The 16,441-nt window shown below is 38.0% G+C and overlaps 1 protein-coding gene across 4 annotated transcripts in view; it reads right to left on the bottom strand.

The window, feature by feature from the left end:
• Positions 1 to 236: 236 nt before the first annotated feature.
• Positions 237 to 16,441, bottom strand: part of MYO1B (myosin IB) — a 225,842-nt gene continuing 209,637 nt past the window's right edge. For all 4 annotated transcript variants that reach the window (XM_069070179.1, XM_069070180.1, XM_069070181.1 and 1 more), the window contains 5 exons: positions 12,615 to 12,721; positions 9,857 to 9,989; positions 8,137 to 8,289; positions 6,254 to 6,381; positions 237 to 1,548 (listed from right to left, as the gene is read on the bottom strand). In XM_069070179.1, the coding sequence (XP_068926280.1) occupies positions 1,425 to 1,548; positions 6,254 to 6,381; positions 8,137 to 8,289; positions 9,857 to 9,989; positions 12,615 to 12,721 (645 nt within the window). In that variant the 3' untranslated portion in view covers positions 237 to 1,424. The remainder of the gene's footprint in view (positions 1,549 to 6,253; positions 6,382 to 8,136; positions 8,290 to 9,856; positions 9,990 to 12,614; positions 12,722 to 16,441) is intronic.

Genomic DNA, 16,441 nt, shown 5'->3' on the forward strand with positions numbered 1-16,441 from the left:
AATGACTCAAGAATGTCTCCATGTAAATACTTTTTTCCATCTAAAAGTGAAAAATGAAACTAATATTTTCAATGAACATTTCTGGTTTATATATATAAGTGAAAAATCAGTTACACTGAAAACATAAAGTAAACTTCGTGAAGGTTGTTTTTTGTGCACACACATTACATCAGGCACAAAACAGAGAAAACAGTTTGAAATACAAAGTATGATTACAACATAGGAATACCAAAAAGCACCGAATTAGAACAATTTTATTATTTAACATGATACCAACTTATATACATCATCTCCCCAAATTAAGAAACTCTTTAATTCCAATAATAGTTTCCAAATTGAGAACTTTAGTGTAAATTTGAAAAAAAATCCTACAGATTAATAACACAAACCCACTGTAATTCCTGCATAAAATATGCAAGCTGTACCAATCACCTCTCTTCTACACAAAAGTGTATTATAAATAACTTTCAAAAAAAAAAGGGTCTTGAATGCTTTATTGCACATAGTAAGGACATATGCCAGTATCTGAAAAGGCTCTCACCCTTCACTTAACTGTTTAAATAGCTACCTGAAACTTGATGATAATAGCACTCTGCAGGCATTAGCATTATGTAGACTCATCTAATGTTAACTGAAAACAAAGGAATATGCATCAGAGAAAAATGTATTTTCACTGCACTGCTTTGGAAAATGAGAGAAAATATACTGTCACTTCTTTTAAAATAAGAATATGACATTTTCTACAACTTAAAAGTCATTAAAAATAATCTGAATAAAATTCAAAAGTCCTTTCTAAACACCACTAGAAACCATATGCATGGGCTTTCTTTGCGGTCTTACATTCCTTTTGCCTCATGGAAATAGTCCTTCTTGCCCTATGTTCTATTAATGATCAGATTACACAGCTCTTAATAATGCTGTTTACTACAAACAGAGTTACCATTTTTGTTTTCATCATTCCCAGTCTAAGAGTTAACCAGCTCTTAGCCCTAGTGAAAATGCTTGAAGGCAATGTGTTGGGGGGGAAAAAAGTCCAAGTAAGGTTTCATTATCCTTCACAGTAGGACCTTGATCTACCTTTTAAGTCAGGTTTCTATGCTAACACACTAATATTTTATCAGTCACATGTCAATTGACAGAATGTAGTACTAGCTGGTGAATGACTAATATAAGAATACAAGCATTGTTAGTTTCTAAAATCCTGTCACTGGACAGTTTGCATTTCAGGGGTTAAAACTACTCCAATAAGAAAAGATTTAAAAGTTGATTAGTCAAAATATTTTGCCAAGGGTCTCTAACACTATTAGACACTGGCAATCCCCAAGTGGACAACTCTGCCTCCCCTCCACCCCCACCCCCAATAAAACCCTAAAATTGCACTATGACAAAAAAGAGTCCGTGAGAGACCAAGAGCTGGACTGCAGTTAAGGTACAGCCACTTCGAGGAGACGGTTGTTTTTTCGCTTGCAAGTTGGGACACTACCGTTTTTTTGGTTGCCCTGTATGAACTTCACACACACTTTGTCCTGCCTGAATTGAACCAGAAACCTAGGGGAGATAAGAAAACTGGTAAGTAAAGTGTGCAAGCAGAAAACACAGATTATGCTAAACAATGATTTAAAAACAACACCCTAGTTGAAACCCTGGATTAAGTGAATAATTTCTCTTATATCATTAGCACCTTGTTCTCCACCAATACTGCTGTTAATATGATGCTATCATCAGCTTTATCTCTAATGAAAAAGATGGATGTTAACTTATTTCATATTTATGATATCCTTCTGAGGTCAGAAGGTCTAGCAATGATTATTCTCGCTTTCTATGGTGGGGAAGCTAAGCAGACAATATACATTGTGTTTCCTCTTGGAAGCTGTTGTGTTGTTTTTTTTTTTAATTTTGCATAGGTATTTCATATTTAATTAATTGAAAATAGGAAAGGCTGGCACTTAATAAATGTTTAGTGACTGACTCATAGGCATAATACACAAATACATAAAGAGATAGCTAGTTGGCACAATGGATAGTCAGGAAAACGTGAGTTCAAATCTGACCTCAGACACTTACTAGTTGTGTGACCCTAGGCAAGTCACTTAACCCTGTTTGTCTCAGTTTCCTCATCAGTCAAATGAGATGGAGAAGGAAAGGGCAAACCATGCCAGTTCCTTTGCCACAAAATCCCCAAATGGGGTCCCAAGGGGTTGAACACTACTGAACAAGTGTGTTTAACATCTAAGTGCTAGTGAGCTGAGTGAGGAACATAAAGGTTAAATGACAGACAGAGGGTTGCACAGGTAGTATCAGAGGCAAGTTCATGGATCATAAATTTAAGAGCTGGAAAGAAAAACAAAGGCTGTCTACTTTGATCCTTTCATTTTACTGAAGAAGAAACTGAGGCCAATAGAAAATAAAGTGATGATAGTTTGGAGTCATCTGAAACTAGTAAATGTCAGAGCTTGGATTTGAACCTAGTTCCTCTGACTCCAAATCCTGTATTCCTACCACTGCATCACAATGAATCCCAACTAGGATCTGAAGCCCAGTGCTTCCTGACTCCAAGCCCTGTACTGTGTACAGTATTCTAGACAGTCTCTACAGGCAAGAGACAGAATTAAATTTTATAGTATCTCCTATATGTTTCTTATGGAGAAGTTGTATAAATGTTACTGGGATAAGTATACAGAAAGCAAATTGATACATCCACTGAGAAATCCATAGCAACAAAGAAGATGTAAACAGTTCCGATATTTTTAAGTTAAGTCTCCATTTCAAAGGCTGGACAACCCAATTCTTTCAGACATTACATACTAGGATGAAATTTGATATGCCAGGCTTTGGCTCAGTCTTAATTTAAAAATACACCACTTCCTATGGCTTTGAACGGGTTGGATTTTTTAGAAGCCAAGTGCATAAGAAGGAAGCATGTTATTCTCACACACAATTCTGTTCCTCCTGAAAGGGGTGGAGCACAGTCTTTTAAAGTTCAATTAAAATACTGAATGCAGTTAATTGACATCACAGACATCAATACATTTTCACTTTTAAGGAATACTTTCAGGAAAATTTCTGCATAAACTGAAATGAACCCCAAGATCTCCTTCTAGTTCTGCAATTCTATGAAATATATGGATGGCGACTGCTTCTTCCTAATGTGTTTTTAGCACAAGATCTCTTAAGAAGAGGGTATGAATTCTGGCAGGATTATAAGTATATATCAGGATATAGTGCCAATCTATGAAGTCCTCCATGTACCACTCCAAAAGTTCTCTCAGCAGATCAATGCTATGAATTGTATGTTTCCAGTAAATTAGATGGGCCAGCTAGGTGGTGCAGCAGAAGGGTACTCAGCTGAGAGCCAGAAACACTCATCTTCCAGAGTTCAAATCCAGCCTCAGACACTCCTAGTTGTGTGACCCCAGGCAAGACACTTAACTGTTAGCCTCAGTTTCCTCATCTGTACAATGAGCTACAGAAGAAAATGGCATACCACTCTAGTACCTTTGCCAAGAAAACCCCAGATAGGGTCATAGAGAGTCAGACACTGCTGAAACCACTGAACAACAATAAAATACACACAGACCTGCTGTTGTATGAATTAGTAACATTTGCAAAAATCCATGTAAATTTCATGAATCCTTAAAATCACTCATATTTGGGGCTCACAATAAACTCATTCCAAGTACTACTATGTACTCCACAAATCAGATGGAAAAGAAATATTCCATATATGTCAATTCTGTAGCTCAAGGGAAACACAGGTAGTGGTGGCAGTTGGGTATCTGCCGGCTGTAACTATCTCTAGCCTTCCCTTCTCTCATTCGATGTCTACTTATAGAGAAGACAACGTTGTAATAATAGCTGGACTAGCCTTCTGCCATTCTCCCTGTAATTTGCCAAAACCATTGCTCAATGATGGTTACAGAAATTAGTGGTGCTGGAAATAACTGCTTCTACTTTCAAAAAAGACACTAAGTCCAAACCCTAAGAGTGTCTGTCTACAAAACAAATGATAAAGTGGAAATGAATCCATCTGAAAACAAAAAACACAGTGCTGTTCCGGGATGCTGGTCCCACCAAGTGGATTTTTGGCAAATTTTTGTTTAAACCTGAAACACCTTCTAGATGGATCTGCTAAGTCTTCAGCAGAAGACCACTGAAATCCGCGGCCTTCAGACAGGCCCAGAATAAACACAAGGATCTTCACCGCTCTTTCCTTTTTATGAAATGTTTCCTCAGGGAAAAAAGTAATTCAAAAACTGTTTCTTGAGGACTTAAAATAAATCATAAAAAAGGACATTTATAAATGCTTTAAAGGGGATGGCTAGGTGGCACAGTGAATAGAGCACCGGCCCTGGAGTCAGGAGGACCCGAGTTGAAATTTGGCCTCAGACACTTAATACTTACTAGCTGTGTGACCTTGGGCAAGTCACTTAACCTCAATTGCCCTGCCTTCCCCCCTCCAAAAAGCAAAATAAATGCTTTCAAGTCTGCAGAGAACTTTTCCTTTATTGGTGCATTTGATCCTGTGTGTGTACGAGTGCTACACTAGGGTGCCAAAAACAAAAGTGATAGTGTCCCGGTCGGGGGTGGGGTGGTTATATTTGATACTATAGGTCATCGGCAGCCATTGAAAAATGTTTTCGTAGAAGGGCTCCACAGACAGAAATTTGTATTAGAAAGGTTCTTTTGGCAATGGTGTGAGGAATTAGTGAAGGGAAAAATCAGAGATGGACCAGGTTAGAGACCATTATAATTGTCTGGGCAAGAAGTAATGAAGTCCGAATTAACAGTAGCTAGTAGGAATAGGAATTCCATCCACTAACAACTACTGTGTTTATTGGAAAGGATGCATGTAAAGCACTTTGAAACTTAAGTGTCTTATTATTAATTATCAACAATGAAAATATACAGTCCTATACTAGGCTTTGAGGTGACATGGACTAATTTATCCCTTCCTCCGATTTTAATTTTCTTTCACATTTGATAGATGTTCATGGTGTACAGAATGTAGTACTCAACTCTTGGGGGAATGGGTGATACCAAAGAAGATGATGATGCCAGCTAGCATGAACATAGCGTTTTAAGGTTTGTGGAGTACTTCACATCCGTCATCTTTTGGTCCTTACATGATCCCATTTTGCAGATACTGAAGTAGAGGTCCAAAAGACTGAACTGATTTATACAGAGTCAAACAGCTAGGGCCTGAGGTGGGATATGAACTCAGGTGTAAGTAAGTGGACTCCATCCACTCCACCTCCCAGCAATGTCTGAAAATAACAGAAGAAATGGCCCTTGTTCTAAATACATACACCTAGAGTCTATGCAGAAAGCTCAATCAGATGTTACTGAAGTAGCCAGAGTCTCATCCTTCCAGCCCTTTCTCCTCTTTGTAAGGAGAGGAGGCAAGTAAGGCAAACTACACAGTCATCTCCTGACCTACACCAGCTCCAGGAGAATGCAATGAGTAAAGATATTAAAGATAGGGATTCTCAATGAAAAAAGTTAGAATTAAGTTCCCTTTATGCTTTATGACCTAACGGCAGGTAAGAGAAGGACATTATTTTAGAAAGATTTCTAGCAAAGGTTGAAACACAAAAGATTCTCTGGTCAGCCCTTAGCTAAGCTGAAAAAATAAATGAACCAGAACTTATTAAACCTTGAGCCCTGTGGTTAATTTAGATTTAATTGCTGCTGGGAAGAGTAGGCATAGTGCACCTGTGTCCATGCACAAAAGTGTGCACAACAAACCACTCGCTAAATCAAGTTAAAATTAAAATAGGGATTAGCACCTGTTATTTCATTAACATAAGGAACTTTTCAATGAGGAAAATTCTCCTACCTAGGCAAACTGGCATCTTCCCTATAACTAAAAGCCTTACAGAACAGCCTGGAAGCACTGAGAGTCTAAAGCATTTAGGGTAACACAAAAATTAAAACTGTAAATCAAAATATTTTTTTAAAAATGCATCCATATACTTAACAAAAGGGGCCTTCTGACATGTCAACATTGTTCCCCCAAGTTAAAAAAAAACAATTTTCAAATGAATAAGAAATGATGCTCCCTGTTTTATTCCTCAGTTTCACTGCTGAGGAGTATTGCCAATATTTAATTGTGAGTTTTAAAATCCTTCTTATTCAGATTAATATAACCACTGGCAATCAAAAAAAATTTTGGAAAAAGGATGTCATTTGGAAGTCTTAACTAAGACAAAAGAAAAAAAGGAAAATCATCTACCAAGGGAAAAACAAAACATACTCATCTGAAATTTCAATGTTGAGTTTCTGTTTGGTTTGGCTTAGAGTGGTCCGATAGAGCTTGGTGGCCATTTCAATCAAGTGATCACTGCTGAAGAGAAAATCCCCTTTACTAGCTGCTCCTGAACCCTGAGAGAGAACGATTGAGAGTTTTTAAAAAAGGCATAATTAAAGGAAGCTGCCAAAGAGATGTAACACAGGTAAGCATAAGGGTATCTGGGTTCAATTCGGAATGGAACAAAAGATAAATAAAATTACCACGAGAGTCAGGAAAGGACATTAAGTGACAAGAATATGTTTCAATAATAACAATAACTAATATTTATGTAGCACTATGTTCCTGACATGGTGGTAAGTACTTTATAATAATTTTCTCATTTGACTTTCACAACAACTCTGGGAGATAAGTGCTATAATTATCCCCATCTTATAGATGAGGAAACTAAGGTAAATAGAGGTAAAATGACTTGCCCAGGGTCACACAGTTCTATCAAGTGTTTGTGGTTAGATCTCAATTCAGGTCTTCCTGACTCCAGGTCCAGGACACTAACCAATGCACCACCTGGCTGAAAGTGACAGAAAGTCGATTTATGCTGCTGTCATTTTTCTTTGTCATTATCCTTTACTGGATAAACAAAGACACTGTGCCTAGCAAAGGGGGTTCTTAATCACTTTTGTGTCAAAGATCTCTTTGGCAGTCTGGTAAAGCCTGTGGATCCCTCTCTCTGAAGAATGCTTTAAAATGCATAACATATAATATATGGGATTACAAAGGAAACCAATTATAGTGAAATAAAGATGTGATTTTTTTTATCCATCCAAGTTCAGGGACTCCTTATAATTTGAAGGTGTCTGTGGTACCCAAGTTAAGAGCCCCTGACTTAAAAGACAAAAGGCACAGAATTCTGGCACCTAAGGGTAATTTTGTAAAATGTCCTTGGGCAGCTAGGTGGCACAATGGATCACTCTGGGATCAAAGTCAGGAAGACCTGAGTTTAAATCCAACCTATGTCCCTAGCTGTATGACCCTGGGCAAGTCACTTAACCCTATTTGTCTCAGGTTCCTCATCTGTCAAATGAGTTGGAGAAGAAAATGGCAAACCCCTCAGATCTTTGCCAAGAAAACCCCCAAATGGAGTTGGACACAACTGAAGTACAACAGGTGCTTAAGAATGGTTTTTTCTTGGGAGTAAACTCAGGCCTCAGACACTGTTGTATGTACAAAACCAGCATTTCTTCCAAGTCATTCAAAGGCCTAGAATGAGTTTACCTAGCATTCTCCTAACTGCCTTCCAAAGGACTCAGAAGTAATCAATACAATTGCAAAAGCAGCTGGGGCAGAAAGAATTGTGAGCCAAGAATACATGGGATAAGATTCAGTGGTGTTACTAAGTTCCTGAATTCATGTTCTTAAAGGTCCAGGAGAGAAAGTATTAGTCAGTTGTATGGCTCAAAACACAGCATGCCTGAAAAATTGTGATTGTGGTAAGGCTTTTCTCTCTTCGGCACTCCCTTCTTCACATGTTCAATATTGGTTAATTGCATGTTGACAAGGAAGAAAAGGATGCGCGTGTGTGTGTTGTATGTATGTATTCACACTATTTCTATCCACTAATTGTACATACATATATAAGAAAAAGTTATTCAACAAAGGAACAGTTAAGTGAACATATCATCAAACATGAGTAAAGTTGAGTAGCTATTTAATGACTGGAAAAGTCCACATTTAAATTGTACAAGATGGTTTCCATTCACCCCAAATAAGTAACTTGATAATGGCTAAATTCAGCATAAACCTCAAATTATACAATGAACCACATCTGGAAGTCAGACCTTCCTCCTTTTAAACAATCCTTCATAGCAGAAAACATACTTCAAATTTACCTCTTTTAGGTGGACAGCAAAGAAACCATCATTTTGTGAGCTCATAGACACTTTTGTAACATCACCCAGAGGGACTTCGGATTTAATATGTCCGGACTTTTGATCAGCAAGAAGCAGATTATTATTCGTTAAAAGGAAAATCCTGGATGCACACTGAAGAGAAAAAAAAGGCAAGATGAAAGACCAAGATATAAATAACAAAGGTTTCTAGAAGTAATGGATTGACAACAACCACCCCTACCTATTAAAAACCGTAAGCATCACAGTTATTTCCCAAACATAGTTTGATTCCATAATTTATTACTTTGCATACAGACGTGTAAATCTAGTGAATATGCTGCATTGCATGAAAAATAATGTGATGTACTGAAAAAAAAAAACAATGAATCAGAGAACTGGGTGGTAGCCTCACCTCTACCATTGTAATGTTAGTGGAATTTAAGATCTTCCCCCACCATTAATAGGCCTCACAATGGAGCCCATTAAGGGAAGCTTGCTTAGGGGAGGCTTGCTTGTAGGAAGACTTTCACACCTTTTGCTAGTTTCTAACTAGGCACTGAGTCAAGAGGGTTGTGATACCTTCTGGCTCTGAGAATGTATGTATACTCTGAGTGGGTATTTTGCTTTGGGGGCTCACTTATGAGAAGGAACTTCTGATTCCCCGGTCGAGATTCTTAGTGGCCATATGTTCAGAGCTCCCTGACTCAGATGAAAAGGCTCTCTCGATCCAGGGATGTATGTAAAGTGTATAGCAATATTGCTTTGATTCAGGCAGTCAGAGCCCTGTCTGTTGGACTTTATTTCTCTGCTTGTATTTTCTCTGAAGTTCAGGGTGCTGACTTTTTTCCTGAACTAGTGAATGTGATTAAAAAAGATTGTTGACCCCTTAAACAGTTATCTTTCCTAGTAAAACAAATCTAAGAACCTGTGCTAGCAGCCATCCAGGGTATGCCAGTGTGGTTGCTACAACCACTAACTAGCTTGGGCAACTGACTTCAATTACCTAGGACTCAGTTTTCTCCCTTCTAGAAAAAGAAGGAATAATACTAAATGAACTCTAAGGTTTCTTAAAGTTTTAAAATCCTATCTTATGTCAAAACTCTCTTGGCTCTATCACATCATACAATCTAATGATACCAGGAAAAAGTCCCTTTGGAGCTAGAAGGGACTTTAAAGACCATGAACTATGTGGTTCTCAAAGGTGTGCCAGTACATCACAAACAAGTCTCCCAACCCTTTCAAATTGGGCCATCATTCCTCCTGGTAAAGAAGAATGCTATGCTATGAATAAAAAAAAGCCTGAGTTCCAACTGTTCTAATGTAAATCTTTTTTTTTTTAAGCAATTGGGGTTAAGTAACTTGTTCAAGGTTACATGGCCAGTTATTTCTGGGTGTGGTGCTAAGTATCTGAGCCCAGATTTGATCCTCAGGTCATCCCGACACTGGAGCCGGTGCTCTTACTCACTGAGTCACCTGGCCACCCCTTCTAATGTAACTCTGATAAAGAAGAGGAGAGCAGAGAAGAAAAGGATTTGCCCCAAATCATACTGGTTCCAAATCCCAGAGCCTTCTCCCCTACACCACTCTGTAGCATCTTCACAGTGACCTTAACGAAAGTCCGAGCAGAAACTTAAATCATTCATTAATATCTGGGAAACCAGGTAAAAATATTCTACTTAATTCACATTTTTAGGTAAGTCTTCACTGTTGACATTTTTACCTTCCCGTTAGCTCGGTTAACTTTGTTTACAACTTCAGCAATGATGATTTTTTCTTCAATGGCATCTTTGAGTTTCTTATACTTGGGGTCCTTACTGATCTCTAGGTAAGCTCCTTGGAATGGCTGGCCAACACTATAATAAAAAAGGAAACAAAATATTTTACAAATGGTTTTAAATGGATGTCATGCTGTTACAGAATGGTTGGGTTCAATATGGAATTGAAACTTAATAATCCTATAGGAAGAGTCTGCGACTTTCATAAAAATGCAGACATTCCAATTTCTGTATAAGAAAGTGTTTTATCACTTCCACCTGTGGTCCTCAAAGCCCCCCATCTAGAAAAGCATATTAATTCTACTCACATCTATTTTTTCATGTTGCCATAGCATTTGCTGGCAATATCAATTTCTTTCCCCTACACCTCATGAGGCACTCAACTGAAGAACATTATGGAGTAGGTACATGACACCGCATAAAATAAAGAGTCGGTCCTTGTCATCTGTTCAAATGGAAGCCTTAACTGCAGCTGTTCCCAAAGCACTTATCAGAAGCTTTTCACAATGTGTAGTGACGGGAGAAAGGGTACAGATAATTACCACCACCTGACACAATGAAAAATTTAATTTTCAGTCTCCAAGAGGAAGGGAAATCAATAAGTGTTTCTGGGCATAGGAGTAAAATACATGTTAGAGAAACTCAAAGCAGAACAACGAATACAGAAGGCAATGACATGCCTTTCCTCACCCTAGATCTTTTAAATAAGAATCTGAATAGGAAATACATGAGAAAACTGTAATTCTATCCTCCTGGGACACATTAAGCCACTTTCACAGAACAAAAAAAGAGACACCAGTTGCCAAAAGAAAAATGTCAGAGTTTTTATTTTACCGAATACATTCATTCTAACAACATATAACTCTTAACAAATTCTGACAAAGTTAAATCATTTATATTGATTAAATTATAGATTCAGAGTTAGAAGGGATCCTAAGAGGATATCTAGGCAAACCCCTTCATTCTACAGAGAAGGAAACTGAGGCCCAGGGATGTTAAATAACTTGTCCAATGTGACAAGCAGTAAAGTCCAAAGGTAGAATTTGAACTCTAACCAAAGACAGATCTTTTGACTCTTTCATATTCTTTCCATTGTTCTATAGCTGACCTTCAGACATGAGTATCTTTATAAAAACCATGGGCCTACAGCTGCTGGCAGGGCACTGGAAGCCTCGAGTTGAGCTGAAGAATTCTAATAATTGGAAATAAAATTCTCCATGCTTGAGAACTGGTTGGGAGACTGAGCAAGAAAATTCTCTATAGGCAGTCATGAAACACGCAGCTTCTCCCAAGAGTTGCAATGCCATAAAAAGTTTTAGGAGACAGCACAACCATTCTATTCCTGTCAGTACTACAGACCAACTAACTTACCAATAACCAAATGACCAAGCAAAAAGACTTAGGTTACTGTTACTGTCATTTTGGCAGTTCAAAAGTTAAACCCCAAATTGAATAATCAAAATGTTTCATAAATTCTGTGAATTAGTATCTTTAGCATTATTTGTTTCTAAATAACCACCTTCAGGAAAACTTCATCAAAAAATTCATTATCAATTTCCAAAGCATGTTAGCAAAAATTAGTTTCCAAGAGAACATCAAATTTCTAATATAAGTCATGATTTAAGTTATAAACTACCTAGTCTTTATCATTATTTTTGCCATCTTTATTGCTTTAGAAGAATATGTCTGATAACTTAGGGGAAGTGCTGGAAGAGGGATATTTCAAACAAACTGATCTGAGTAATTCTCTCTTTGTAGATCTTCACAAAATGTGGGGCAATATACTTTCATTTTCAGGTGCTCGTTTTGGAGAAAATGATTTTGTTATAAAATATATTTAAGACTTTACAAAGTACTTTTTTTTGGTAATGGCCAACTGAAAAAGTATACTATTTAGTAGAAAAATGACTGTTAAGAGACATGATTAGAAAAGTAAGGCAAGGTATCGAATAGTAGAAGTATGGCTTCTCTCTCTGTACCTGCAATTAGAAATTTCTTCCTTATTTATGAGAGCTGTGGGCCTATTACATAGAGAATCAGCTAGCTGCACGTCAATTAAGTAATGTACAATGAGTTAGTAGAGCTAAAGGGCATCATTTATGGGGGCTAAGCAACCCTCAAAAAGCTCCAAATTGATTCACTCTTCTAATTCCATCACATAAATGCAATTCTGACCAATTTCACAGATATTTTAAAGCAAGACAATCTGAATAATAATTACTGTAAAACAGCCAACAGAAATTTTCTTTATTTCTTTATTTATACATATATGTGTAATATATGTATGCATGTTTGGAAATACATTAGTGAAATGGTACTGAATGTACCAACACTTTATGAAATAATTAGGTAGGACCCATCTTTTAAAACTCCTAATTATCATGAGCTATTCAGCATCAAGATTGAATACTTTCTTTTGGATTATGAGGCATAATTCCCAGGGAATAAAGAAAATTTCTGTTGGCTGTACTAAATATACCATGCATATATTACATACATATATATAATATATACATATATTGAAAACATGCATACATATATATGTAATAAATATTCTTATTTTGATGGTTAACAAATAATTCATGACATAAGGAAATAATTATTTGCCACAGAACTAAAATATTCCTGGAATTACTGCCTCAACATCTATTTGTCAAACCTTTTGAATTAATTATTTTTGTGAGTAAAATGAAACTACAGTACCTGGATGGGTATAAGGCCTTCTTGTCTTTGAAGAGTTCACTGGCTTCCAGTTTCTCTTCATAGATAAGCTTCCGTTGATCTGTGAATTGGTCTCTGTATTTTTTACACTGCAAAGTATCGCATGAAAGAGAAAACCAGACATGATGTTTTCCTCCTGGATTATCAATCACATTTAAATGGCATGGCAAGGTAATTTGAACAACAACAACTACAGAGATAAGCAACACAATGAAGTTTTGCTTTTAAGACCAATACAGCAATGGTGATAGGTACAATGCTCTAGTGAATGGAGAGTTGGCCTCGGAATCAGGAAGATCTCAAGTCATTCTGTACAACTATAAGTCATCCAATAATTATAGGAACCATGAAGAACAGTAGTCAGCCTTGTTGGAGTCAGGAAGATATCAGATCTTTTTCTAAAGCTATAAGTTGCTCAACAGTGGCAAATTTGCATTGGTACAGACAGTTTTCTTACTGGGAGTTCCATTTGTTACTCAGACATTTCAGTCCCACTCTTTGTGACCCCATTTGGGGTTTTACTGTCAAAAATACTGGAGTGGTTTACCATTTCTTTCTCTATTTCATTTGACAGATGCAGAAACTGAGGCAAACAGGGCTAAGTGACTTGCCAGCTAGCAAGTGTCTGAGGCCAGATTTGAACTCAGGAAGATGAGTCTTCCTGACTCCAGGCCCTACACTCTACCCACTATTACCATCTAGATGCTCAGGGAGTTCCCTATACAGAAGAAATTAGAGATATTGCCTTCCCCTTTCTACCCCCCAAATTCTTAGTCTCTTGGGAAAAATATATAATTATTTCCCCCCCCATCAATATAATGCAGTTTTTTTTTTCTATACTATAGACAAAGTCCTCTCTCTAGGTATGGTTCTAGGAGCCCCATTTCCCCACTCCCAGGCTTAGTTTACTCTAGTCACCAGCATTCTCTCATCTTTCATCAATAATATGGGACTGACACTTCATGTAGACATTGGACACCATTGGGAGCTGTACAAGGAGCCGTAGGACCCTACAGCTCCCAACGGGTATGGGAGACTTCTTACATTTTAAATTATACCTGTGACACAGATGCCATCATGCAGTCCACAAAGGAAGAGACTAACATTAGGCTGATGGCTCTTGCTAAGTTCACATATGGAGCTAGGGGGTAGACTTGGGAGGAGAAATCAGACTGATTTTTTTTCTTACACGCTGTCCTAATCCCTACCTATTCAATTACTATCAATGTACCAGGAGTAATAATCCACATACAGGGATTTACAATTTACAAAAAGTTTCAGTCATAATAACCCAGGAAGACCTGGACTGCAATCTGAAATAAGACATGTTCCTGCTGTGTGATCCTGACCAAACCCCTAAAACTTCCGGTGCCTTAATTTCCTCATCTGTAAAATGAGAGGAGTTGAACCTGATGATCTTTAAAATTATGAATCTAGAGAGAAGTGACTTAAGTATAGGACATGAAGGGATGGACCATCAAGATTAAATAGTGTGATACTGCTTTTACAGATAAATCGACTGAGGCCTCACACTTTAACTGATTTACCCAAGGCAGGGATATGTTGGTAAACATTTAACAACCAGGTCTCTGAAGAAAAAAAGAGTCTGAATAACAGTTTTAAGGTTAATCTGCATTATTAATATTTTCTCTGTCATTTAAGTCTAGACAAATAAACAAAACAATAAATCAAGTCCCCAATTTGTAGCTTTTGCCAATTTCTGAGGCCTAAGTGCTCATACTGAAAATTCAACAGCTAACTGTATACAGAAAGCATGTGGCAGGCACAATGACAGAGCACCGAGTTTGGAATCTGGAAGACTCATCTTCATGAGTTTGTCAGGCCTCAGACACTTACTAGCTATGTGACCCTGGGCAAGTCACTTAACCCTGTTTGCCTCAGTTCCTCATCTGTAAAATGAGCTGGAGAAGGAAAGGGCAAACCAGTCCAGTATCTCTGCCAAGAAAACCCCAAATGGGGTCACCAAGAGCTGGACATCACTAAAATGACTCAACAACAGCACTCTTGTATAAGTGCAGCAGATTATACATTTTTCACACATGTTGCCTAAAGAAGACCTCTTTAAACACACATTTCAGGTTCCTTTTAATTCACTCCCCATATCTGACGTGAACCTTTCTTACAACACTTCAGTCATACATTGTGTTGCTGGATAAAAGGCTGCCCTGAGAGGAGGTAATGTGGAAAGAGCCCTAGGTTTTGGAGCCAGGAGGCATGGGTTAAAATCTTACTCTGCTCCTTCCAATCGGTGTGAGATTATCTTTGTCTTTATTATACCTTTATCTACAAAATGAGGAGAGACCAGACAGCCTCTGAGGTCCCTGCCGGCTTTATATCTACCCTTCGGGCACAAGATTATATAAAAATAGGCTTTTTGGATTAACTTCCTCCACATGGAGGAAATTTACATAAATGCAAGGGACTTCAAAGTCTTGTTGCCTTCTTATGGCAGAGGTTTTATAAATCCTATGATGTGATTTATACAATCTGAAAATCTTAAATGTGTTTTTGATGCCAATGACCCTCCATGGTCTAAATATGCTGTAATTCGATGGATGGCTTTGAGGCCCATAGCATTCCTTCCCCCAGGCATATTCTTTGAAACAACTGCGTTCATTTGCTGAAAGCAAGTGGAAAAGAGAAACTCCATCTATAATGTACAATCTAATTCCTCAGGTAAAAATAGTTAGAAATAAAAAAAAGGGCAGGTTACAGTGAATCTGTAAAAATTGTCTAATACATGAACTTCCTCATGCCATAGGAATATGGACAGGACCGATGAGTTTCCAGACTCTGTGTTGTGTGTATGAAATGTGTCGGGGGGAGAGGTGGGCAGAGGTTTAGTACCCATAACCTCATTGGTGTGGGGAAGGACTACACAAATACTTATCTGTTACTTGTCTTCTGAGAGACGTACCTGGGGCATTGCCTACAGTCACATATATCACATGTTAGAGGTGGAAATGGAACCCCTCTTCTTGACTCCAAGACAACCCTAATTCGTTACAGAAAGAAATTTTAAGAGTAACTTGATTGTTAGGGCTGCACAGGGAATGTCAAAAGGCAGAGAACGGAAAAAGTAAACTCATGTTAGCACTGGGTAGATTTTCGCCATCTCCATGATACTATCTAAAACAAACATGAATTAGTTCAGATAGATGACACTTTTTCCAGGTGTGCAGACTATTAAGAGGCATGAAGACAATTAAACTGGAACTACCCCACCCACGCGGGGGCGTGCAGGGGGGCCTTTCTAATTAAAAAGAGCATGGGCCCTTACAATACCCTATTCTTACCATTAGCTGGACTATGTGGCTCCAGGGTAGCTACTAGACTGCCGTTATGAGGTATGTGAATAAGCATTTATTAAATACTTCCACACAACAGACACTGTGCTAAGTGAAGGGGATACAAAGAGAATTGGAAGCACTGCCTCTGCCCCCAAGAAGCTCACAGTCTAACAAGGGGAGATGACATGTAAATAAGTATGTATATACAAGACATACACAGGGTATAGCAGAGAAATTCTCAGAGAAGACACCAGGGTCAGGAGTGAGCGGTAGGTTATCATAGTAAGGAAAGAACATCAGAAGTCCTGGGGCTGTTCTCTGTGATTCTGGAAGGAATATTTTTTAAAAACCTATGTTTAGGAGCAGCTAGGTGGCACAGTGAATAGAATACCAGCCCTGGAGTCAGGAGGACCTAAGTTCAAATCTGACCTCAGACACTTAACACTTACGCTGTGTGACCTTGGGCAAATCACTTGACCCCAAACTGCCCTGCCTTCC

The sequence above is a fragment of the Petaurus breviceps genome, unplaced genomic scaffold (genome assembly GCF_028583685.1).
Source record: "Petaurus breviceps papuanus isolate PSGF00001 unplaced genomic scaffold, PetGlider_PUasm1.0 90804, whole genome shotgun sequence".
Taxonomy (NCBI): domain Eukaryota; kingdom Metazoa; phylum Chordata; class Mammalia; order Diprotodontia; family Petauridae; genus Petaurus; species Petaurus breviceps.